The sequence below is a fragment of the Phoca vitulina genome, unplaced genomic scaffold (assembly GCF_004348235.1).
Source record: "Phoca vitulina isolate PV1807 unplaced genomic scaffold, GSC_HSeal_1.0 scaffold6, whole genome shotgun sequence".
NCBI classification, from domain to species: Eukaryota; Metazoa; Chordata; class Mammalia; order Carnivora; family Phocidae; genus Phoca; species Phoca vitulina.
In genome coordinates this window covers 15,238,361-15,266,187 of record NW_022589709.1, presented here as the reverse complement: position 1 = coordinate 15,266,187, position 27,827 = coordinate 15,238,361, and the positions used below count along the sequence as shown (strand labels likewise).

Below are 27,827 nucleotides of genomic sequence, written 5' to 3'. Positions count from 1 at the left end.
TTAATTACAGTGGATCTTCAAATAGACTAAATTTAATGCTAGCAAAGTTAGATTTGTTTACAGATTATGGAAGATGGCTTATTTGGAGAATATTTTTAAAAACACTGAGGATCTCAAGCCACATAACAGATCATAATAAGCACATTTCCAGGTGAGAGGCGCTTAAAATGTGCTTCCCAGGCTGTTGCACACCAATCACAAGGCCTACAAGGATGCTGGAAAACCTTTTATGTGGGTTCACGCTTCGCTTGCTATGGAAGCTTGAGGACATAAACTTTTGCAATTTGGAACTGACACTCTTCATGCAATTACGCTTCCAGCAATATATATCCAGGTTGGGGGGAAAAACAGCTCAAACTAGTAAATAATTGCAGTATCATTGCATCAGTTTAGTTTAAAGAGCTGACAAACCCTCTCTAAACTCCAAGCACAATTAGTCATTAGGGTCTAGTTTTTCAGCACTGTTAAGCAATTTGTAACCCATTCCTTTTAATAGGGTTAGGCATTACTTAACCGACACAGATGCCTTGAAAACTGAAACCTCGAGTTATAAAGCAGCCACCTTGTTCATTACCTTCAGTGATAGGCAAATCATCTATAAAAACAGCATTTAATGGGCAACCAATGAATAATCAATGGCTCACTTTTCATCTGAGTGTGAAAATGAGAATAATCTAATACAAAGTCCCTCTGGTAAGATGCCGAATCTCGAGTTCTGCTGCTCTTCAGGGCTGATTTATAAGGTCTTGGAAAGCTGATGTAAACAGATGATCAATGGGACCCATCCTTGCTCATAATAACCCCCAACTGGCCCACTCCCTCTTTTCCAAGTCCATCCCTTCAGGCTATTAGCTCTGTCCAGCTAATTCTTCCCACTACTCCGGCCTGCTGCTTTTACTCCGGCCATCCGTTCAGTCCAGCCGACTCAGAAGTAATTTTATACGCAGCAGAGAGCGGGTAGAATTGATTTTTCACTCAGCGCTCAGTTCCCATCTGAATAATTATCAATTTTACTGCCTCATAAAGGGAAGAGTCAAAATTTCAAATCAATTCAAAAGAGCTTTTGAGACGACAGAAACTGTGCATAAGAATAGAGGTCAAAGTTGTCAGTGACCTAAGGAGATGATGTCAGGTATTACTATACCCGATAGTTGACATCAGAGGCACTCAAGATGATATAACCTAGTGCTAATGCAAATCATATTTATGCTGACTACCAGAGACCAGTCATTAATATTTAAAATGCTATCTGAAAGCCTACATTCCAAATAAATAGAATGTATTCCACTGTTAATAAAGATATATCACTACTTAGTCATATGCTATAAAGCAAAGGATTACCAAGTATTATTAACACACAGAAATTACTTAAACCAACAAATGCATGGTAATTCTGAGTGAAGACAAACTTGATCGTCTCCTGTACAACAACATCACTTGCTCTGCACCGTCTGATGGTATCTGTCTAGGATCACAGCCTATTGATTTTGGTAAAATCTACCGACTTAAAAAGTTTCTGCCAAACTTTATGGGATAATAATGTGATCAGGCTGAGTGCTGGCAGGAAGGATTTGGTGGGGGACTTGTCATTTGCCATGGTGGGGTGGGGGCTGGGTCTGATTCCCGGCCAATCCATGGGTATTTCTTTTCTCCACTGGCTACCTGCTCTATATCTGTGGTTTTCGACCTTCTCCTTGCAGAACACCTGAGGGCTATGGCACACTCCCAACAGTACCAGAGGCTACTGCAGCTGGGTAGGTGGCGGGGGGTAGGGGGGGAAGGAGGGTACACCCAAATCTCAATAGAATGTAGAGTTTGAAATGGCATTCCTGGTGAATCTGAGATCTTATCCCTACCAACTAGGCCCTTGAGAGTCAACAGTGTAAGTGGTAAGGACTTGGGCTTTTGAGTCAAACAAACCTTGGTTCACATTCCACTTCCCAGTTGCTGTGTGTCTCAGTTTATTCACCTGTAAAATGGGGGTGATGATATCCACATTTCAGGGTTATTGTGGGGGTGTAAATGAGAAGAGTTCTCTGAAAGTCCTCTCCTCGTGTGTCAATCTCTGTCACCACTATATTAATCAAATTATCATGTAAGTGGTTAGTTACCTAGTAACTAACCAATTATCTCTGTCCCACCTGATAGCACCTTTAGGAGAGAAATTATGTCTTACGAGTCTCAGTGGCTCTTGCACCTTGTGCACAGAAGGTCCTCAATACATGTGCTACCTTTCTCTTCTCTTTACTGTATCACCGACGCGTCCTTAACACTTCCAGGGTCACATCAAATACTTAGAGGCCGACGGCACCTTGTCTAGCTACACAAAATCTTAACCACACACCTCCTTGCCAGGAAGACAACAGGCTGAGACATCACCCAAAATAAGTTTACATAATTTAATTTGAATAATTGTAAAAAATGATAGCCAGGAAGAAAACCTCACCTATGGCTGGCTCATTCTACGTTCATCATTTCTTTGCTCAGAGTAATACTTTCTGCTGGTGGCAGGCACCTTGTTTGTTGGCTAATAACCTTGTTGAAGTGTTTACATTTGCAAACCACAAACTATTATGAAGATAATTTGGCAAAATAAAACAACTGGAAGCAGTATAAAGTTTCCAAAGTTAGTGGAACTGGAAAATATCATAGTGATGGTATCTCCATAGAACAATGGTATTATTCTCTTTGAAATATTTCCGACACGTGTTATTTATTTTTATGCATGCTGTTACTGAAATTTGCAGAAGTGAGTTTTTAAAAAAACAATATTAAACTTGGGCCTAACTCATATTAGCCAGTCAGAAAACACATTTGAAAATGAAGAAGTTGTGGCTTTATTATTTATTACTTAAATGCTCTGGGGAATATGATCTATCTGAACCTTGATTTCTTATCTTAAATGGGAAGAATGCCAATTGTGGTATGATGAACGGAAAGTTCCCAGCAAGCTGTATGGCACCGACTAGGAGCTCAGCAAATGGCAGTTTCCTGATGGACCAGAGTACTCACAAGGCAAACTTCAGAAGACATTATTAGAGGCTCCAAGAAAGAAACCAGAGCTTGACTGTTTCTAGTTCTGGCTTCGCCTTTTATTTCTTTCAGGCCTCTGGAAGAGCTATTCTTTCTTTGAATTCTAGCTTCACTGGAGTAAGATGAACGACTTAAGAGATCTCTTGAGGGTGAGTAGTCCTGGGGCGAGTGTGCTATCCTATCTTCTGGGAAAATACTCCTAGAGAATAACTGATAAAGAGTCTTGACCGGACCATTTGCTCTAAGAGATATTCAGGGTCTAGGCTGGCTTTTGGGAAACTCTGTTTCTTAAGCCAGGTGACCGACCACCAGTTACCTGCTGTAGGACATCTGGATTTTGCTGCATAAAATGTAATAGTCTCTGACCGGCCTGGGTAGCCTCTCTGCATCGAAGTGGCTTCTTGCCCTCTTTTGCTATGTGCTTGAAGAGGTAGGTGACGATGTAGTCTAAACTGGTACAGCAGCTGGAGGAGACAACTGTATCTGTACGAACAATAAATGAGAATTCCTTCGCATTACTGAAGGGTTTTTTCATCTGATTAATTATAATGCCTCCAATTAAAAAAATCACTTTCTGGTTTCAAAGCACTTTTATCAAACTGTAAATTCCTTGAGGGCAGGGTTTTTGCCTTGCTAATCTCTTTAAACCCAGTGTCTACTACAGGACCTGGTATAAAGATGTGTTTGTAAGTAAATGATTCCTGGATTGGATTGGACAGAATTTTCCATTTGTGACCTTAACAACCCTCTGTTCTACTCAAGTGACTTTATTAAATATCTCTTTGGTGCAAAGTGCTCCGCTTCAGATGAAACAGGGTGTAGACTTGGGGCAAAGTGCTCTGTTTCAGGGGCAACCCCCACCCTGGTGTCCAAGATCTCATGATGGAGTACAGAAGTCACTGGAGCACAATGCTGGGTACAAACGAGTGACACACCGCTGTGAGGACTTTGAGGAAGACATCACATTTGGATGGGAATCAAAGAGACTTTTTGAAGGAGACAGAACCTGAGATGGGCCTGGGAAAGTTATTTTAGTTAGATATAAGGAAGGACACTTTTCAGGTAGAGAGATTAGCACAATATACATAGAGCGGTGGGAAGGTAGGCATTCTGGGGTCAGACAGCTCTGGTTTCAAATCTCATCTTTTCCAATTACTTGCTCTGTTGTTACTTTGAAAGAACCACTTAACCTTTCTCATCATTTGTAAAATATCTTGCAGACTTGAATGAGAAGAAAACAACGAGAAATTCTCATAATAAAAACAGCTGATGTTTAATGAGAGCTTACTGTGTTAGTTACATGAATTATTATTTTGCATCCTCACAATAATAGTTATATTATTATCCTCACTGTAATAGTTACTATTATTATTATTTCCATTCACAGGCAAGAATAGTGAGGGATTAAATGATGTGTCCACTGCCACACGGCTAGATGACTATGGAGCCACTGTACGAAAATAAACAAGGAGCTGGATTCTAGAGCTACGTTCTTAACCGCTAAAATCAAGTAGGTATTAAACAAAATTAGGTAGTAAGCAAAAATATATGCAAGCATCACACACTTTCTTAAAACACAAGGGGCTCAAAAGATGATGTACTACCGGTGTGCCCTCATGATGGAAAGAGGAGGGTGTATTTGGGAGCAGGACTTTGGTTTGAGTGAAAGAATGTATAGGGAGTCAAAAGAGAGAAGGCTGACAAAGTAGGTTGGGGTCTTCCTCGAGGGCATCCAATAGTGGGCTGAGACACTACTTTTATTTGAAAGACAACAGAGGTGTTATTAAAGACTTCTTTTAAAGCAAGTGAGTGACATGATACAGCAACCATTTATTAATTATCTACTTTGTACATTAAAATTATTTCTAACAACCACTTTGTATATAGTAGGTGTTATTTGCATTTTTCAAGTGAGAAAAACGAAGCTGAGAGATAAAGAGCTTATCCAAAGTTCATGGTTTGTTTGTTTTTTTTTATTTTTTAAATTTATTTGGCACAGAGAGAGAGACAGCAAGAGAGGGAACACAAGGCTTCCCGCCGAGCAGGGAGCCCGATGCGGGGCTCGATCCCAGCACCCTGGGATCATGACCCGAGCCGAAGGCAGACGCTTAATGACTGAGCCACCCAGGCGCCCCCAATGTTCGTGGTTTTGATTCATAGCATGACACTACCCAGATTTTCTGGCTAAAGGTAACACATGGACACAGTCCCGAGGAGTTTACGATTAGTAACAGAAATGACAAAAGAAACAATTAAAAACATTCAAAAAGTGGCGAAAATGGTAGATGCAGATGAGGAAAGTAGACTGGGAACCAGCAGATTATACACTCCCTAAGGCAGTCATTCATCTCTTATTCTCATTAATCTCTGAGCTTCTGAGACATGTGTGCCTTCCTAGATCAGAGGTGCCCTCTTAGCTGAATTAAAGAATAGGCAGACAAAGCTAATCTGAGAAAGGTTTTTACAGGTCTTGAGTTGTGTTTAATAATAATATCTAGAACTGATATAACACCATGGTTTAAAAACTCTTTCAAGTACATCGTTTTGGAGAGAAATGGCATAATAAATAGAAAGAAGTAGGTCGGGAGAAAGTTTTGAAATACAGATAGATGAATGCATTTAAACTTGAGGATGATGGTAGCTGATGCAGGATCAGGAGGGGTTGTCTGAAGGTCTAAAAGATGGCCACGGACAACAGTTTGGGAAACTGTGGCGCTATGGAAGCTACACATGCAAGTCAACTGTACTGCTATATTTTCCTTTGAAGGAAGGGGCTCTTTTTCTCCTAAAACTATGGTGTTTGATCGATTGATTGATTTTTTATCTCCCCTCCCCCCAACTGTGTTACTTTGCAGAAAAGGGAGCTTTGGTTTTATAATTCCAGGAGGTAATATCATGCAGTGGAAAACATCTAGGCCTAAGAGTCAGGCACAGATTTGTTGAGCTTTGTTGCTTTTCTCTTTTCCTCCACATTTCTACCTCTGAAGTCCCAATCACGAAAGTAAATGGATTAAGTAACTTAATATCTACAAAAGGAAGCAAGCAGGAAATAGATACCGTTTCCCTCACCAGTGAAGAGCAATATGCTATCAATCACACAAAAATTATGAAGACTTCACATAGATTTGGTGACCACATGCCATGCAGGTTGCATTAAAAGGTTCCATTCTACTGAGTCAGCTATGAAAAAGCCAGGTAAACACTTTAGACATGAAGGTTGGAGCATATATCCTTGCAATAAAAGCAAGAAGAAGAGCTTCCATTACGGCTGATTTATGGTTGGGGACTCTGAAATGGATAAATGTTAGTTTAGGGTAGATTGAAAGGTGTGGAATCATAAGGATCAAGGGCCATTTGATCAAAAACAGAATGAATAGTGCTGAGGACTGTGTATTATTATTGGTTTTCTTTATTTGCAGCTCAAGCTATTGTTTGAGATTCAAATAATGAAACTCTCCTGACATAAGAGGATGACCAGAAGTCATGAATTTTTATATTTTGTCCTGGTTCTCGGTATTCAGAATCTTTTAAGAAGGATTCGTCTGTGATTTAGACTATTGTAGATACAATTTTTAAGCCTAATAGGCACTTCGTCCTCTCCAGCAACTTGTTGTTTGGCACTAAAAACAACCAAATGCTCCTTTTCTCCTGCAACCAGTCTCCACAGGAAGCACATGCATCATTAATAGCCCTCCTGTTCACTAAGACCCATCACAGAAAGCTGTTCTGAAAAGTTAACTGTATAGGAAAGAGTTGCTTAACTGAGTCAGGAGAATGATAATGGGGCTGAGCTAAACTTTGGCTTCGGCCCAGTATTTCTCACCATGGCAGAAGAGAGGATGGAGGTCTTGGAAAAATATGGTGTGAAAGGCAATTTCAGAAACAAAAGGCCTGTATGGGTGGTGCAGTAGTTTTGGAAACAGGTGGGCCTAGTTTTGAATCTATATTTTCTAGATGTTTTGACTTTATGGAGCTTCAATTTGCACCTCTGTAAAATATGCTTAATACCACCTACTTCGCAAGGCCTTGGGAGAAATCAGTAAGGGGAAGTGTGTAAAGACTACCATAGTGCCCAACACACAGTACTGTCCCCCTTTTCACTTTCCGTGTGTTTTCCTGTTTCAATCCCTGAAACACCAAGCCCATCACTTAGTTTGCTAATTCATAGCTTTCTTCTATCTTTGGCATGTTTTTGGTGGGAGAAACTAATGTACAAGGTCTCTAAGTTTCTAAATGTTTCCTGAATGTTTTGCTCCCATGTTACATTCACACCACTTCCTCCAATTCAAGAATGTGTTCAAAATAACAACATACTCTATTAATAATGAATATTTTATTAGTAGTGGACTTGATGAGGAAAGGTCTGGTGGTTTCCAGTTGGTTCAACTTTTCATTTGCCTTCACCATTCCTTGTTTTTGCCTTTTGTGCCATGCTTTGCTTCTTCTTGGAACGCACCCCCATCCCTGCCCCGACTAAACTACAGAGGCCTTCCCTGATCACTTCTTCTAGAGAAGCCACATTTAATCATTCTCCAGTCATTATCCCATTTTAGATCTTTGTTTAGCACTTGTCATGACTTGACTTTTTCTTGTGTGTGGTGTTCATTTATTTATTATCTTCTCCCTCCAGAATCTAAGCTTCACATAAGCAGGGGCCTTATCCGTCTGTCTTGTTCCCTTTAGGACAGTCAAGTACCTAGTATGTGCACAGTTGACACTTACTGAATGAATGACTTGAGAATTACTATTAAGAGCAGCTTTTTGTAAGTCCTGCACTTGGTGTCTGTGTGTAAGAGCATGGTGGTGGGGGGGTGATGGTGGCTGGGTAATTAAAAAGACAGAAAATATAATCTCTTTTCTCATTCACCTTTCTCTTCCCCATATTATAGTTGGCCTGAAACTAAAAATGCTGATGAATGACGATTACCAAATTTTTTTAGTATCATGTTAAGCATATTAGGTGAGTTACTACTCTATCACTGATTTGAATTTTTTTGTGCCTCCCTTTCATTTTTTTCCAGAGGCTAAAGCAGAACTGAGACCTGCTTGTAACCCAAACAATAACTATAAATGCCTCTTTGCAGATCTATTATTGTTGGAAAAGGAGAAACCCAAGTGGTTATTTTCAATAGTCCTTTTTCTCGAAGACACAGGGCATGATTCACCTGGCAAACTGTGACCTATATTAGACAGATCTAGCAGAGTAGTGAGGTGGAGAGGAATGGGTTTTAGAGTTAGAGAGACTCCTAGATCAGGCTCTTATTAGTTATGTGACCTTGTGCAAGTTGTTTCACCTCTCTGAGCCAGAGCTTACTCATCTGTATAGTGAAAATAATATTACCTAATTAATTTAATTACTATATGCTAGTGGTACCTCAAGACACTGTTCCTGTCCTTTGGAAGCTTCCAATCAGGTAGGAAATAAGGACAAACAGCACTATTAGGGTATGTAACCCAGTTTTGGTATGCATAGTGGTTCTGAGAATGACAAGGGCGAGCTACACATCTTGAAAACACCTATGACAGCATCAGGCACAGAGCACTTGTCCACAATTATACACTTAATAAGTGGTAGCACTGGGACTTATTCAGTATTCCCTCCATAATGCTACCCCATCAAGACTCCCTTGAGAGCCTTGTGAAAATGCAGATTCCAGGCCCAAGACCATACTTTGAGAACAACATAGCCACCTGCAACTAATTCAAAATCTTAAAGTATTACCATGACGTGAGATAAAAGAATGTCAAGGCAAACTGTAATAAGAAAAGACAAGACATCAGTTTCTGTCCATGAAGGATTAACTGCTATAAGAATTTTTCCTTCTGTCATAAACAACTAGAAAACAGGACAAAAATATGAAACAACATTTTTCAATTATTGCACAAGTAGTATAGGGCTATTAAACCAGAGAGGAGGGAGACAAATGAGGTCCCACGTATACAGTCACTGGAGCTCATTGCCCCAAGGAGTTTCCAGGCTATAGGCCTGGAAGGAGGAACCCAAACAAAGCCAAGTAGTCTCAATGAGTGGAAGAGAAACAGTTTGAACTTGGGGGGCTGAGACAGCTAGAACTCATGGGACAGAGCTTCAGAGAGTGGGAGCCATACAAAGAGAGAATTCTGGAGATCTGTAAAGGAGTCATTTCTATCCAGTCTTCGAATAATAACAGAGATATATAATACATGTGTAGCTGCAGTTCCAGAAGGAATGGAGATAAGAGAGGAAAAAGGTAGACCGTGATTATCTTTTTTTTTTTTTTTAAGATTTTTATTTATTTGACAGAGAGAGAGAGACAGCCAGAGAGGGAACACAAGCAGGGGGAGTGGGAGAGGGAGAAGCAGGCTTCTTGCAGAGCAGGAAGCCCGATGCAGGGCTCGCTCCCAGGACCTTGGGATCATGACCTGAGCCGAAGGCAGATGCTTAACGACTGAGCCACCCAGGTGCCCCCAGTGATTATCTGAAGGCAAACTATGATGACATTATTTGAAGGTGTAGGTTATACACCCTAGAGTACCACTAAAAATAAAGAAGTCTGGCTAATAAACTCATGGAGGATATAAATGGATTCACAAGAAACATTTAATTAATCCAAACCAAAAGAAGGCAGGAAAAGGGAAAAAAGGAAAAAAGAAACAAAGCTCAAATAAAAAGAAAACAAATAGCAATATTATAGATTTAAACTCAAATACACTGGTAGTTACATTAAATGTAAATGGTTGAAACACTAATGAGAAGGCAGAGATAGTCAGATTTGATATAAAAATATGACCCAGCTATATGCTATGTATTAGGCAAATATGTCCTATGTCCATGTGCTAACTCCCAGAACCTGTGAATATGTTAGATTACATGGCAAAGAATAAATAAGATTGCAGATGGATTAAGACTGCTAATTAGTTGAGTGAAAAGTAGGGAGATTATTCTGGATTATCTGGGTAGGCCTAATGTAATCCCAAGGGTCCTTAAAAGTGAAAGAGAGAAGCAGGAGAGGTCAGAATTAGAGGGAGATGTATCTATGGAAGAGTGGTTATAGATGCAATCTTGCTGGGGGCCATGAGCTAAGGAATTTAGGTAGTCTCTACAAAGTGGAAAAGACAAGGAAATGGAATTTCTCCTAGAAAGGAACACAGCTCTGCTGACACCTTCACTTTAGCCCGAGACCCATGTCAGATTTATGACTTAAAGAACTATAAGATGGGGTGCCTGGGTGGCTCAGTTGGTTGGGTGTCCCACTCTTGATTTTGGCTCAGGTCATGATCTCAGGGTTGTGAGATTGATCCCTGCATCAGCTCTGCGCTCAGCACAGAGTCTGCTTGAGATTCTCTCCTTCTGCTCCTCCTCCACTCCCTTTCTCTCTCTAATAAATAAATAAAATATTTAAAAAAACCCAAATAGCTATAAGATAATAAATTTACATTGGTTTAAGCCACCAAGTTTGTAAAAATTGTTACGATATCAATAGAAAATACCTGCTGTCTACAAGAAACCAACTTTAATATAAAGACACAGGAATGATGGAAAAAGAGGCAACACTAATAAAAAGAAAGCTGGAGAAGTTAGTAATATTAGACAAAATAAATTTCAGAAAAAAGAGTATTACCAGAGATAAAGATGGTCATTTCTTGATAAAGGGGAAAATTCATCAAAGGGACAGAACAATCCTGAATATTTACATACCTAATAACAGAGCTTTAAAATGCTTTATATCAAAACTGATAGAACTAAAAGGAGAAATGGAAAAATCTATAATTATAGTTAGACTTCAACACTTCTCTCTTGGTAATTCATAGAATAAATAGAAAACAAACAAACAACTAGTAAGAATGTAGAGAATCTAAACATTATCAATTAGACCACTACAGAACATTCTTCCCAACAACAATGGAATGCACATTCAAGTGCCCACGTAATAGTCACATATTTTGAACCATAAAAAAGATGCAATAAAAATAAAGGTTATAACAATCATTGAGTATATCCTATGACCATAATGGAATTAAACTAGAATCAATAACAGGTATCCGGAACACCTCTGGATATACAGAAATTAAACACTGTGCCTCTCAGTAACAATCCATTGATAAAAGAAGAAATCAGCAGGACAATTAGAAAATATTTTTAAATTGAACAGAAAAAAACCCCAAAATACACACAAAATTTGAGAGCAATAGCTATAGCAGTGCCTAGATGAAAGCATTAAATGTGTATATCAGCAAAGAGGAAGGGTCTAAAATCAGTGATCTAAGTTTCTACATGAAAAATTAGAAAAGGAAAAGCAAAGTAAACTGAGGTAAGGAAATAATAAAGGCCGTACATAAAATTAAGGAAATAAAAGAAAACAACAGAGAAATCAATGAAAACTGAAAACTGGTTCTCTGTAATAAAACTGATAAATCTAGAGCCAGAATGATCAAGAAAAAAAAAGAGAGAAGACACAAATTGTTAATTTCGGGGATGAAAGAGGGAACATCACCATAGACCTTACAGAAATCAAATTGTAGAACAATGGGATATTATGAATAATCTTATGTCATGTCAGATGAACCTCAGATGAAACAGAGAAATTCCTTTAAAGACACAAACTACCAAATGCTACCCCAAATCTAATAAATAACTGGAATAGCCCTATATTCATTAAAAATGTTTAACTTGTAGTTAAAAACCTACTAAAAAAAAAAATCTAGGCCTAATGGCTTCACTGGGGAGTTCTATCAAACAATAAGTAAGAACTAATAACAATTCTACACAAACTTTTTAAGAAAATAGAAGAGGAGGGAACATTCCCAAGTCATTTTATGAGGGCATTAGACTGATGCTAAAACAAGGTAAAGATATAGGAGACTAGACAAAGAATAAAAGATATGGAAGAAGAACCATAGAAAAACTACAGAACACATCAATATCTGTCATAAACATAGATGTAAAAGTCTGTGTCAAAATTTTAGAAAGCTGAATTCAGTAATATGTATGAAGGATAATATGTTGTAACTTAGTGTGGAATGCAAGGTTGGTTTAACATTCAAATATCCATCAATGTGATGACCAACATTATGTCATGTATAAACAGAACTAAAAAGAAAAACCACATGATCATCTCAGTAGATGCAGAAAAATAATTTGATAAAATTCAGTATTCATCCCTGATAACACTCTCAGAAAACCACAACAGAAGGGAATTTTCTCAACAAGATAAAGAGCATCTATATAAAAACCTACAGCTAACATTATACTGAATGGTGAAAGAATGAATGGAGACATTTCCTTAGAGACAAGGAAAAAATGTTTGCTATCATTACTTCTATTCAACATTGTACTACATGTAGGTCCTAGCCAATGTGATAAGGCAAGAAAAAATAAAAGCCATACAGATTGGAAAGGAAGAGATAAGCTGTCTATTTGCAGACAAGTTATTTGCAGACACATCTATGTAGAAAATCCTAAGACATCTATAGAAGCAACCAAAATTAACAGGTGAGTTTAGTGAGGCTGCAGGATACAAGGTCAACATACAAAAAAATCACCTGCAATTCTACATGGTAGCCAAGAACAAAAGGAAATTGAAATTCAGTACTATGTACAATAGCATAAAAATATAAAATACTTAGTTATAAATATAACAAAGTATGTACAAGAGTCTTACATTCAAAGCTACAAAAATGTTGAGAAAAATTCAGGAAGATCTAAATAAATGGACAGATACACCATTTTCAGGAATCGAACACTCAATATTGCTAATATGTCAATTCTTCCCAAATTGGGATAGAGATTCAATGCAATCCCCACCAAAATTCCCTTATTCATTTTTTTTCTAGCAAGAGAAACTGACAAATTGACTCTAAAGCTTATATAAAAAGACAAAGAACCCAGAATAGTCAAGACAATTTTAAAAGAAGAAAACAAAATTAGAGGTCTATGCTATCTGATTTTAAGACTTACCATAAAGTTAGGACAAAAATTAAAAATCAGAGCAGTACAGAATTGGCACAAAGTAATTGAATAGAGAAAGGGTATTCTTCAACAAAAGGTGCTATAACAATTGAATAACTGTATGTTAAAAAACAGCTTTCATCTCATACCTAATACTAAATACAAAAAGTTTAATTGAAATGGATCATAGACCTAAGCATAAGATAAAAAACTATAAAACTTGTGGAAGAAAACATAGAAACAACCTTTTTGGCCTTAGGTTAAGCAAAGATTTCTTATGATAGGACCCAAAAGACATGAACTATAAAAGAAAAAAATAAATAAATTAGACTTCCTCAAAATTAAAAACTTTGCTCTTGTAATAAGGCGATACTGTTAAGAAAATAAAAAGCCAAGACGGAAAAAATATTTGCAAAACACACATTTGATAAAGGATTTGCATCCAGAATATGTAACAGATACTTACAAGATAAACAATCCAGTTAAAAAAATGGGTAAAAGATTTGAATAAATACTCATGAAAAAGATACATGAATGGCACACAAGCATGAAAAGATGTGCAAATCATTATTCAGTAAATAAATATTAAAACTACAATGAGATTCTTCTTCACACCCACTAAGATGGCTAAGATTAAAAAGACTAATAATAGCAAGTGTTAGGGAGGATACAGGGAAACTGGAGCCCTCATACATTGCTGGGGAGAGCAAAATGGTACAGTCACTTTGGGAAACAGTGTCGCAGTTTTCTGTTTTTTTTTTTGTTGTTGTTGTTTTTTTAAATAATGTTAAAAATACACTTAGCATACAACTCAGAAATCCCACTCCTAGGTAGTTACCCAAGAGAAACAGTATTTGTCCACAGAAAGACTTGTACATGAATGTTCATAGTAACATTGTACAAAATAACCAAATAATGGAAACAACCCAAATAGCCATCAGTTGGTGAATATATAAATAAATTGTGATAATCCATACAATGGAATAATAACTCAGCAACAGAAAGGAATAAATTGATTTGCAAAACAACATGGACGAATCTCAAAGGCATTATGCTCAATCAAAGAAGCCAGACACAAAGGTCTATATATCATATGTTTCAACTTAGACAAAATTCTGGAAAAGGCAAACTATAGTGAAAGAAAGTAGACAGTGGTTCTTTGGGGCTGGGGCCAGGGGAAAGGGATTGATCAGAAAGGGGCACGAGGGAGCTTTTTGTGGTGAAGAAAATGTTCCATATCTTCATTGTGGTAGTTTATGACTATGTACATACATCTGTCAGTAGTCACTGAACTGTTCGCTTAAAATCAATGAGTTTTATTGTGTGTAAATTATACCTTAATTAACCTGATTAAGAAATAAGCTGTACATCAAAATATGAAAAAAGGGCATTCTCTCACTTTCAAGTAATAATTACAAAATAATCTTTCAGTTTGGGTATGCCATCTTTTCCCCTTTGTAGATCATCTCAATAAGCACTTATATTAAGAGACCACAATCAAGCTTTTCCTCTGGAAATAATGTTCTCTGTGATACTTACCAAGAGTAGTGAGTCCCTCTGAGATAGATGTGAGAACATATAGAAGTACAGGAGGCTCTAAGTTGGTGATGAAGCTCATGTGGTCCTGGGTAAGACATTCCAGGAGTGGATAGTAGGACTGGCTCAGTTTCCGATATTGCTACAACACAGAGATAACGAAGTGTCAAGCCAAAGGGAAGCAAAAGACATGTTAAGGTCTAGTAGAAACTGCCATTTATAATATTGGAAATTGTAAACTTACTTAAACATAAATATATAAAATAAATACATGGAACACATGACATCATGATTCGCAATTCAGTATTGAAAAGGGTTCTAAAAGGAATCTCTTGATCTCTAGAAATCCTAATTTGAAGCTACAGCACTGCAAGTAATGTCAATTTTACCTTATGTGGCTAACACTTAAATGCAAATAAAATCTCTGTAGTATGGAATTTAGAAGACTGAATTATTTTTCTGGATGGGGATATTGTAACACTGAACAGTACTTAATAGTGGCTAGGCAGCCCTTTTTTTTTTTTAATACAAAGGTATTTGCTGTTGTAATAAGATTTGACATCATAGTCTGTTTTATTTACAAATGCCAACCCACCTAACTAAATCATGATTTGGCCAATGGCTTAATACTTGCCATATACTACAGGCAAAAGATAAGTGCATGAGAAAAATACCTGGAAAACTTTACATGGAACTCAAACCAATATCAAAGAAGCATAACACTCATAAGAGAAATAAACCAGAGCAGTGTTTATTAAAGTGAGATTAAGATCACTTCCATAAGATCACATGGGATGCTTATTAAAAATGCAGTTTCCTGATCCCCACTCCAGACTCACTATATGAAATGCTCTGGAACGAGGTCTTGAAAACTGCATTTTAAACACGCACACGAAGGAAGTCCTATGCACCCTTAACTTTGAGAATTACTGAGTTAGAGATTTGCTTGCCTGTTAGAAAAATGATTAGAGCAATTCCTGGAGCCACAATCAGTTTTTTGGGGGGACCTCAACTGCAGCGAAGAGCCTTCTCAATGAGAACCCATGCCTGATCCGAGTCAAGTTTCTACTTTGTAATTTCTGTCATACGGGTAGCCTTCAATGAGTATCCCATTCTACTACTGAGGTTAAACCACTCTGGCTTGAGTTGTGGTTCTATTAAGACTAGCTTAGAACAGTGGAGGAGGGTGATGCTGGTCCATTTGTCCATTCTTGTCAAGGAGCATTTCTCACATGGGTTGACTAACAAAGGCCCCCTAGATCTTACTTATAACTTTGGCAGGGAGGGCAGGTGGGAAAGCCTGAACTAAGTCTGAGCATGAATTTGGCTGTTACTAAAGTAATTACTGCAACCACATTGGGCATATATTAGCTTTTGTGTAATCAGGCAGGGATGTTTAAAAAAAGTCTGATAATGACACAGCTCAGTGGAGGAGCCTGGAAATTTAAATTTCCAACAAACACCCCAGGTGATTCTGATGGGCCTCAAAGTTTGAAAACCACTGACATAAATCACAGAAACTAGATGGTAGAGTTGAAAAGGGACCTAGAGATCACTTTGTTTAATTTACTAATTTTAAAGGTGAGGAAATTAAAGCCTGGAGAAATAGAGAAGGTGATTTATTCAAGGTAAATGACTAGTGAGTGGCAGAGTAGAGACTGTGCACCCGTATGCTCAACTCTGAGTTCAGCATTCTTTCTGCCACACCAGAATTTTCATGGAAAGGAAGGCGACAGAGTAGGGGAAGTAGATGGAAGGAGAAGATTCTGCAGCCAGTCCTACATTTCTGCTCCAGGAAACAGACCTTTTTTGAATTATTAGCATAGTTGTAAGCAATTAGTTGAAATTGCTATTTACATTTTCTCTGGATGCTGAACCTGGAGCACTCTGGATGACCGATCTGTCAGAGGTGGTAGCTGCAATTTTCGAAAACTGTACATTTAATTATACATACAGCCACTATAGTTTTTAAAATTCTTTAAGTTAAATCAAGAGGTTGTCCTAAAACATAAAATGTTCTGGTGCTATTCTAACTCCCCGGGCTTCATTATAACCATTCCAAGCCTGTGGTGGTGTTACTTCACATTTCACACAAAGACTCCCATGATGCACGACTGCTTACTAGCAAGTCACTGTGGCACACTGACAGCAGCATTTTGACAAAGGCCTGGAGTACATTGTCAAAATGGTTGTCCCCATACAACTTGAAGACGCCAAAGCTGACATAATTTCCACACAAGGCAGATTTGAGAGCTGAATAGCAGATGGAGATGCCCTTGAGTTTCATTGGATAAATCTGATCTTTTGAGAGGCTCCCAAGGGACAGGATCTGATTACCTGTTTTAGGGTAAAAGCAGAAAGAGAAAGTGATATAAGGAGATGTAATTCAAAGCAGTTATGAGGCACATTTAACATTTTCACTTTACTGCTAAGGTTCACTTCCTCCTATCATTGTTCCAAGAATTACACCATCCATGTAGTGAAAAAAAAAAAAAAAATATATATATATATATATATAAAAGGCAGTTTACCTGAGAAGTACAAATGGCCCAAGGAATACCAATCAAGGGTATTGGAAAAATTTTGTATTTTTATCTGGATGGTGATTATATGAATATATAGATAGATATGTAAAAATTCACTGAGTTGCACTCTTAAAATTAGTTCACTTTACATACTTTAATATATACGTTATCTCTTCTTCAATAAGATGTTAAAAAATAGGAGTAAATAACCAACTAAGTCAAGAGAAAAAGATAGCCTAGACTGAGATATAAGTTACTCTAAATTCTGGGGTGAATTTTCAACAATTTTACATGAATCTGATCTTGAGTTACTTCACTTTTAGGAGCCTCACAGGCAACGTCTATGAATTAGATGAAATGAGACAGAAGTTCTTGGCACAGTGCGTAACAAATGTTACTTCCTTCTGTCCTTAGATCATTTTCGGAAGGTCTCAAGAGATGACTGTTTAAAAACTGTACTTAAATTCTATGTTGACCATCAGAAGACAAAGAAATGCTTATACAGTCACCTTAAGATTTTTTATAGCAGTTAGCATTGATAACCAACAATTTCTGTTTCTGAAATGTGTGCTAGGTAAGGCATGTTTCTAGGCAATACCCAAGAATGTTTTTCAAAAAACTATAAAGTCATACATGTTTCTTACCTCTGTTTTTTCCTATTTATGTGAGTACTGCTTCTAAAATTGAAACTAAATTCAACTTACAAAATTTAGAGGTATGCTGTTGTGGTTTTATACTGTATCAGTCTGGCTACATAAGAATTATGTGTCCCAGAACCCATTTCCCTGTATGGTTGTGGGCTAGAATTGGGCAAAAGAGAAATTTATGTGAGATTTGTAAGGTTCCAGTGATGTAGCAGCCATGTTTTTTGAAGGTCATTGTGATCAAAGATAGTGAGAAAAAATAGTAGAAATGCCACTGGGTTTCACTTTGTCCTTGTTCTTTCCTGCTCTGTGACTAGCTCAGTCATTAAGTGTCGGCTCAGGTCATGATCCCCAGGTTCTGGGATTGAGCCCCGCATTGCATTGGGCTCCCTGCTCAGCGGGAAGCCTGCTTCTCCCTCTCCCACTCCCCCTGCTTGTGTTCCCTCTCTCTCTGTCAAATAAATAAATCTTAAAAAAAAAAAAAGAACCACCAGCCTTGCTGATGAATGATTCCAAGGCCACCACCAACTACTCTGCAGCAAACTTCCAGAATGGCAGCTACGCAGAGGCAACAGTCTGCCCCTGACTTCTGTCCTACAACAGTTCCCTCTCACCCCACATCCTTTCACGGTCCCACACCAGCAGCTTCTAGATTGCCCTGTGAGCTCCCACTTGTCCATCCATGCCATTGTTTCAGGAGGGCTGGTTAGAGATTTTTCTCCTGAACTTTCAATTCTCCCTTTTGACCTATTTTCCCATCTTCACCCAAGATTGTACAACACCTAATTCATAAAACAAATTCCCTATTCTGTAAATGTCATAGTGCTTGTTTTTCCCTGTTTGGGCCCTGACTGATGTGTGTATTATGGTAACCACATGTGTGCTATGTGGTTAAGAAGGACCAGTACTTCTGGTGGAGCATGAAACACAGGTCCGCCCCGTGGCAAAGGTCTCCTCCCTTTGATCTGCCTTGCTGAAACATCTCCAGGCACAAGTTTTCTTCTGTGCATCCCTAGAAGCCCACAAGGCTTTGCTTATAATTTACACATCTAAATGACAATACCTGACCAACACCTTCAGACTAGAAGGCTGAGATGGATCCTGGAATTTATTCCATACTAAATTCTGTACCCTCTCTCATGACTCATCCTAACTTACCTTAGAGATATATAGTAAGTTCCATAAAGATTGAACTCAATATGACTGCATTTACTTAACAGCTACTACGTGTGAGGTGCTCAGATAAATAAATGAATGAAATAAAATCTCTGCTCTGAAAAAGTTCAGTCTGGTGAGGGAAACAGATGTATAAATCAATGATACCATACAGTACGACAAACACAGAGATGTGTGTTAAAATGTTAGGGGAACAGAAGAAGAGACTGACTGTTTGGGCAGGAGGGCAGTGGGGAAAGCTTCATAACGCAGGTTATTTCTCAAGGATCAAACACGGTTTTCCAGGAAGACTCAGGGAGGGGGGAGTGTGTACCAGGTAGATTAAAGCGCACAGGCATGGAGGTCTGAGAAAGCAACGTGTTGCAGGAGAACCAAGTTCTCAACCACTGCTTTTCTACCTTTGCCTCAAATTCAATATAAACCAAGGCAGACATTCCCCGTCCTCTCTTTCCCAGAAAAAGAAAAGCACTGCTTACATGTGATGGAAAGAGCTAGGGTAGTTTGGGGGTATGCATGGTCTACACATTTTGGTTTGTTGGAAAGGCCAGGGTCAAAGGGAGAAAACCGGATCATCTTTAGGGGCCTTTTAATGCAGATGTCCTTATGGGAGAATTAAAGGTCTTACATTCTGCAGCAAAAGATGGAAGAGGAAGACCAAGAACTGTGATGGGGGAGAATTTTTGATTTTAAAGTGTTGGATAACCTCCATTAAGGATTACTCATTTAGAATCCCAACTTTTACCTCTGTGTTAAAGTTGCAACTTAATATACATAGCTTGCCTTTTGGGCTGTTTCAGACACAACTGTGTTAATTTATTTTAATTAAATAAATTAATTAGTATGACGGTATACCATCATGACCTTGGAAAAGTAGAATGAGTAATACTTTTGAAATAGGAAACTGCATCTCCCTGAGCTCAGGCGCCTCAGCATTCCATGGTGGCAACGAAAGATCATGGAAGAGAAGGCTTGGCCGAGTCTTTCATTCACAATAATTCAGCTCTATCCAATATGTGTTATTCAATAATAGGCACTGGAATTGGATGCCCTGCACTCAAACAGCTTAAGCTCTCGCAGTCAGACTCACATTACTGAGAACAAAAGTGACAAGGCTGAAGTTTGGTTCTGAAGTTGCTTTATAGGTGTGACAACCCTTCTTGCCGTCCCTGTTCCACCCCGTGCCTGGCAGGTCCCACCTCCTTCCTTGCTTCAGGAAGGAAGTTCCTAAGAGGGCGATCTCCATGACACTGACAGGTGGCAGCCACTGAAGCCACTGACAGTTGCCACTTCCGCACCACTGTTTGAAGCACAAAAGGAAATGATACTCTCCTTAATGAAATAAAGACTTCCAAAGTTTGTAATCAAAAGGAGAATCTCTAATTGTTTCTCACTGACTACAATGCCATAATTGCAGGCAGGGGAATGAGGTACTGTTATGTTCTTACCATGAGGCCTGGTGAGTGGGTGCAGAGGCTGCCCTGGGGCTCAGGGACAGAACGCTGTGAAGTGAATGGATGACCTGGCCAAAGGCCAGTGTGGGCAAGAGTCGGGGGCACAGGTGCCATGGAATTGCTGTCCTTACTCTCATACTTGTGCGGCAGGAAAAGAAATCTCACTAAATCATGAGGAAAAAACTGAGAAGCACAGAGGACTCTTGATACAGATAATTCAGCTTATTAGAAATATTTTCCTCATTATTAGCTTATATTGTTTGGGTTCTTCTTTTTTAACCTCTATTCTCTGTCTTTTTTTGAGAAACCTTTTTTGTTGTTGCTTTGGTCTTTTGGGGTTAGCTTCCAGCACTCAGAAGTACCCTTCTAGACAATTCTCAATTGTCTAGATTCAGAGGATATACATTAAAAAATGCACAATCTCCTCTTCTGTTTATCTGAGATCTACTTCCAGGTCTTTAAAAAAAAATCTTTTTTTTAACTTTTTTTTCCTTCTGAGACCCCACCTCTTCCTTGAGTGAGACTGACTCCATGATGTCCTCTTCAGAGAGGCTTCCTATATCCAAAGAGGAGTGGCCTTCCTTCACAGGCCTCAGCCAGAGGACTATATAAAAGACAATATTCTGACAGAAGGTAAACATATAGCACATGAGGGGGTGATGGACCAGTTGGGCTTCTGAGTCATACCGACTGGGTTTGAATCCTACATCTTTCCTTACTACCTGGGCGTCTGAGCAGACTATCAACCTCTGTAAGTCAGTTTCCTCATTTATAAAATAAGGATAATAACGGTCCCTATAACTCACAAGGCTCTTATGTGGAGTAAAGGAGACAGCATGTGTAAAGTGTTTACCATAGTAACTGGCACAGCGCTCAGGAAACATAAACTGTAGCAATACATACAGCTGGGGGTTCACGGCTTTCTGCACTCTGATAGCCTGTACGTGCACACATAGGGAGCTATGGCCTGGGAAAGAGGAGGAGGAGAAGCTGGGTGTGTGGGGTGTAGAATAATACACTTCCTTCTAATACATGACTCAAAGTCAGGTCAATGCCATATCTTTGAACACCTTCCCTCTGTTCCTTCAATAGAGGAATCGGCTGCATCATGGGGTCACAGGGTGGTTCTTTGCCCCACACTCTACCAGTTCTCTGTGTCCTCAAAAGAATACTTAAGAAAGAAGGTTCAAGGGATAAAACACTATAGTAGTATCGTGTACCAGGAAGAACTAATAGTATGAACAATGTTATTTCCTGGCTTATAAAGCAATCCATTACATTGATTTACCTTTTCTTTTTCCCTTTTAATCTCTAAAATTTTAAAGTGATATTTAGCTGACAGTTCGATAGGTTGAATGTCTTCATTCATCAACAGAACAGTTATGGGAAGAGAACCACAAGCTTGCTGACATTCCCTTACTTCAGGTCTCTCAACCTACTCTTTCTGCAAAAATCATATGAGGCCCCTGGACATAAATGGTTTGGGACAGAATTGAAGCTATGAAGAGTGGAAAGGAATATAGTATTTCTGTTTCAGATTGAAAAAGATTAAAACAAGGCAGTGTTGATAAGGATGCAGGAAAATAATCAAATTGTTGGGAACATAAATTAATATAATCATTCTAGAGGGCAATTTGGAAATATTTATTAAAAATATAAAAATGTATAAATCCATTTCTGGGAATATATTCTAATTCTAAAACTTCATTACAATATCTGCCTATCTACTAGCATCTGCACTCCCATGTGCTGTCTCCTGTAAAAGCCAACCCTTCGACGTGTTCAACGAGCTTCCATCTCCTCTTACGTGCTTAAGGACATAGCACCAATAAATTTCCCCCTTTTTCTCCTATGCAATCTTTTTTTCCTATTAGATCATCTCTTTGGAATATAAGTCATGCTGTTATATCTTCTACTTAAAAAAAAACAACAACAAAAAACATCTCTTGGCCCTACCTCCCTGCTAGATAGGACTTCCCCTTGTAATAAAACTCTTCCAAAGAACTATCTTCACGGTCTTCTCCTCTCATTCTCTTTTATGCCCACTGCACTGAAAATGGCTCTTTCCGGGATTCCCAACGACCTGTTTGTTGCCAAATGTCAACTTTTAATCCTTATTTTACTTGATTCACGAACAGCTTTTGACACAGTTGATTACCTCTTCTTCGTCTTCCAAGACACACACGCCTGATCTTCTCTTAACTTCAGTGCTTGCTCCTTCTCACTTTCCTTTGCCAGTCCCTCCTCTTCTCCTTTACCCGTAACACTGGAGCACCCCAGGGCTCAAATCTAAGTCTTCTATATTTATATTCACCCACCACATAGGTGATTTTACCTACTTTTGCAGCTTTAAATACCACCTCAAAGCCAATGACTTCCACATTTGTTTCTCTAGATTGGACCTAACTTCCAAACCTCCGACTTGTATACCAACTCTGTATTTCAAATCCCCACTGGGATGTCTAATCAACATCTCAAATTGAACATGACCAAAATGGAACTTTTGATCCCCCTCACATGCAACTCAGTTAGTGGTAACTTCATCTTTCCATTTGTTCATGCTAAAATTCCTTGACTACATTATTTCTCTCATACCATATTTCCAATCCATCAAGAAATTTGACTTGCTTTACCTTCAAAATATACTCAAAATCTAACCACTTCTCACCATTCTCACTATCATCTTGTCAAAGCCAGTAACAAATCATGTTACTCCTCTGCTCAAAACATTCTAAAGTTGCTCTTTTCACTTGGAGTTAAAGTCAAAGTCCTGGTAATTGTTTACAGGGATGACATTACACGAAATTGCTCTTGTTATAACTTCCCCTTTTGTTCATTTTGCTCCAGCCGCTGATCTCTTTGCTGTTCTTCAGATATGCCGGATACACTGTTGCCTCAGGACCTTAAAACTTGGTATTCTGTCAACCTAGAATACTCTTCACAGAGATACCCACATGACTAACTCCCTCATTTACTCCAAGTCTTTGCTCAGATGTCACCTTCTCAATGAGGGTTACCTCTATCACTTTACTTAATTTACTGTAACATGTTTTCCAATCCCTGGTACTTCTAATGTTCCTTCTCCTGACTTTCTTTCTTTCATTGCACTTATTACCTCCTAACATACTAAGTAACCTCTTTTTCAGTTTTGCTCACTGATGTATCCAAAGAGTCAAGGACAGGGCCTGCTGCTCCCAATGTACATCTGTTGAATGAATGAAGCTCACAAAGCTAAATGTACAAAGTTGTTTACTGAAACAAAGTGCAGGATAGTGAAAAACTACATGTTTATAAAAAATTACATTTATCAAAAGGTGAATAGATAAATTATAGTATGACCATACAACGTAATATTTTGCAGCTATTTAAGAAGATACGGTAAGGATGCCTGGCTGGCTCAGTCAGGGCAGTGTGCGACTCTCGATCTCGGGGTTGTGAGTTTGAGCACCACATTGGGTGTAGAGATTACTTAAATAAATAAACTTAAAAAAACTTAAAAAAAAGATATGGTAGATTTGTATATATTAACATGGAGCAATGACCATGATATAAGTAAAAGAGGCAAACTACATATTAGCAAGTATATTATAATACCACTTTTGAAAAATGTATCTATACACACATAAAAAAATATGGAAAAGCACACACTAGACTGTTAATGATGGTTACCTTTGACTGATGAGATAATCAGAATTTTCACTTTCTATTCTGAAATTCTGCAGTTTGCTAACACCACGCTAATGTTTTCTACTCGTGTAATTTCGTAAAAGCTACTGTCTGCTTGAAATAGCATCTTCAAACTTCTGGGCCCTATTCTATTCCTTCAAAAGGTACTTCCTTGTTTGACTCCTCAGTTTGAGTTAGAAACTTCTTCTGGGCTCCCATCGTACTGTGTGCTTCTCAAGCATAAATGTGAGCACAACGCATCCTAAGTCTTCATTTACTTGACTGAATCCCCTGCTGGACTCAAGTTCCTCAAGAGAAGAATCAGTAAGATTCTTTTTTGTGTGTCTTATTTCTTTTCCTATCCCTTGTAACTCTCACAGTTATCAGACACATAGTAAATCCTCAATAAATTCTAGCTGCCTGGATGAAAGAATCCACTGAACTCCACACACTTGTTTGGAGATCACCCTCACTTATTTGACAGCTTATTCAGTATTTTCTGCTTGTGTGCAAAGAGGAGCCAAGTCCCACATGGGTGGATCTGCCATGGAACGTGTTCCTCAAGGTCTTGCTTTTGTAAGCCACCTGATCCTGGTGCTGGGATCCTTAAGGGGTTGGTCATTCCATTGCCTTCAGAGACTTTTGTGAGCTTTACTGTACTACTTCGTCACTCTATGTCCCCAACCAAGTACAAGGCCATGTATGTGGTTCCTGGATAGTTTGTTTTCCAGAACTGTTATTTCCTGGTGATATTTTTGAAGTCTCTAGTTATTTCAGGACCAAAGTACTCTTCAACTATCTTTTTGTAATCACTCAAACATAAATATACAATCATAATCCTTCATTCTTACAACGTTTCTAATAGTACATGCCAGTAATTTTCAAGGTCTTTAAGAAAAAACTTTTCAAAAGGTGATCCCCTTTACAAACAAACCTAGCACAACTACATAGCTGGGTGGTTCTGGTCAAGGTGGCAGGAGGGTGCTTTCCTCCCCGCTATCTGGAGAGCCTCGATGGTACTTACACAGATCTCTTGGGCTCTGCAAAATCCAGCTGGAAAGCCACTAGTCTGTTTTCTAGGTCACAATAAATAACAGTGGCTTGTACATTGCTTTACAAATCCATTTTAAGGATATAATTAAGTCATACCTTAAATGCACCTGGAGCATATATACTGCTTAAAGAACCCTGATGTAAATTCTTATATGTAGTGAATAATCATAACTGTTCCATCCATTTTCAAAGTTTACATTTTCGCACACTGAGCTTTCTTTTTTTTTTTTAAGATTTTATTTATTTGGGAGAGAGAGAATGAGAGACAGAGAGCATGAGAGGGAGGAGGGTCAGAGGGAGAAGGAGACTCCCCGCTGAGCAGGGAGCCCGACGTGGGACTTGATCCCGGGACTCCAGGATCATGACCTGAGCCGAAGGCAGCCACCCAACCAACTGAGCCACCCAGGCGCCCCACACTGAGCTTTCTTAAATCAGGTTATCTAAGGAAGGAATAAAAGCAGTTCCATTTTGGCTAGTCTTATGAGAATAATCACTATTTCTCCCTTCTGTGCACTCTTCAACCAATAGATGTCACTAAAGATACCAGTACCCAGAGGCTAAGGGAAGAAAAGATTAGACAAATGGAAATTGAGCATAAAAAACATCCAGTTCTTAAAACTGAGAAGTCGGCTTCCAAAGTAATAACATTTATTACACTGCATGCAACATTTTAACCAAAAATTTAAGAAAGAAATTTCTTTTATTAAGTTGCTCAGGCTGAATGGATCACAGCACTAAGTTTTGAAATACATGTTCTTGAAGCAATTTAAAACTCATTAGAAATAATAGGCTTGGGCTAGTAGAAAATGTGGTAAAATTTAATCCTCATCCAAATGTTACCTGGGCTGTACGAACAGGAAATTGTTTTGTGCTACTGTGGCTGACCTCATTGCTGACCCTGAGCTGTAACGGCGAGAAGGGCTGAGAGCTGAAGCAAAATTAAAAACTTACATCAAAGTAGATCATGACAGAATGCAGATAAATAAAACAGCATATCAAAAGTATTATTTTTCTGCCAGTCTCACTGAGCAGCAAGGTAGAGGTGTTCCACAAAATATGCAACAAATCAGGTGCTAATGAAAAAGAGTCCTCCCTGTGCTGCACCACCCCAATCACTGACTGCCCAAACACTGCCCATGAGACGTGAGCAGAGAAGAAATCCAGTGAAGATGGGGACAGAAGGGATCACAGAATGTTCTGGCCTCTTTCCTCCATGGGTTTCCCCTCCCTTCTGCTTGGCTTACCAAAGAAATAAATAATGCTGCTCTTCTGTGTCCTCCCAGTCATGCTCTCCCTTATCTTCCAGCCTCCTGGATGGCGACCACATGATCTCCCTCCATGAGCATATTACAGTCTCCAGAGGTAAAAGCATGGGTAATAAAGCATTACAGGGGTTGAAGATAGATCAAATCAGCTTGGCTGATGGGGGCCAGCATGGGAATCAGTGAAGGGCAAAAGATATTTTTCTATTATTCTATGTAAAGTGCATGTGTTGAAGTCAGGGCTGACAAAGTTGAAGGACATTTTTCCACGGAGCCTTTGGTTTCCCTTAAGTTTTAGGATAGAAATCGCCATACTTTAAAGAACTATGCTTCCTCATAAATACCCAAGGCACAATCTTCCTGTGGCAACTCCCAAGTGGCAATAAGGACTACGGAGGCCTGCAGGACTATTGTTTGAAGTTACACAGACTGAATGAAATTTGAATTCAACTACTTGGTAGCTGTGCAATCTTTGGCAAGTTTCTTAATCTCTATGAGCTTCGATTTCTTCATCACAGTCATCACAGAAGCTAACTGGTCTAAGAGCTTGCCATGCACTATTGAACTGAATCCTCGTAACCACCTTATGAAGTAGGTATTCTTTTCTCCGTCTAACAGGAAACTGAAGCAAGAAAGGCTGAGCAACTTATCCAAGGCAAAATGAGTACTGAGTGGCAGAAAAATACCCACCTTGAGGATTTGATAGGCTAATGAATGATAAATGGTCTAGTGTAGGAGCAGGCATGTAATAGCTAATTAAAAAATAAAAGCTACCATTATTATTAGTCCAAGCCAAGGTGCAGAGCCTTGCTTTAATCCCCTAGTTTTTCTTTAGGGTAAGAAAACGTACTGGCTTTCCTTCTCAAGAATGCTTTGAAGGTTTTTTCTCTTTTCTGCTTCACCTCCTTTCTCTTCTTCCCACTCTTCCTCTCTCTCCTTCTGTCTGCTCCTCTTCTTCTTCTTCCAATGTAATCCTCACATAGTTAAGTTTCTCAGCTTTTGCTGCAATGCCTTTGCCTATGTCAGACAACGTGACAGAGGACTGGGTAGCTTCTGAAGCCAATAGATTTGGCATTATTCTGAGATTGTTTTTGGTGTCACTTGCTGGACATACATTCTGTCCTAGAGGTCCAGTAACACTGGACGAGAAAGTCACTGCTCTTATCAGTCCTAATGTAATAGTGAATAAGCCCCAAAGGAAAAATTACACTTAGTGAAAGAAACTGGATTGAGAAAAAGAAGGAAAGATACAATTGTGATTGATAACAGAAATCTGACATTTCCACAGTTAAAGCTCTATCAACTACTAAGCAATTCTTATACATACATTGTTTCCTAATAAGAAATATTATTTCCTTTTTAAAAGCGAGGAAATAGAAGCGAAGCACTTATTATAGGCAGAAGGAAGCAGGGCGGTGTGGTCCCAGCCAAGAGTAGAACCAAAAAGTGATGTGGTCAGTGAAACCCTGTCCAAAGAAGGCTGGTTCTGAGTCTAAGAGAACGGCTTTGGATCAAGGAGATGCATGTTCGCCGAATGCCATTCCATGTCACAC

At 38.8% G+C, this 27,827-nt stretch overlaps 1 protein-coding gene across 2 annotated transcripts in view; it reads right to left on the bottom strand.

The window, feature by feature from the left end:
- RANBP17 (RAN binding protein 17) overlaps positions 1-27,827 on the bottom strand; it is a 322,877-nt gene that overhangs the window by 24,255 nt on the left and 270,795 nt on the right. Inside the window, exons 23-25 of one of the 2 annotated variants that reach the window (XM_032403702.1) lie at positions 16,620-16,834; positions 14,501-14,639; positions 3,350-3,516 (exon numbers count right to left, since the gene is read on the bottom strand). In XM_032403702.1, the coding sequence (XP_032259593.1) occupies positions 3,350-3,516; positions 14,501-14,639; positions 16,620-16,834 (521 nt within the window). The remainder of the gene's footprint in view (positions 1-3,349; positions 3,517-14,500; positions 14,640-16,619; positions 16,835-27,827) is intronic. The other variant, XM_032403703.1, reaches the window with a different exon arrangement.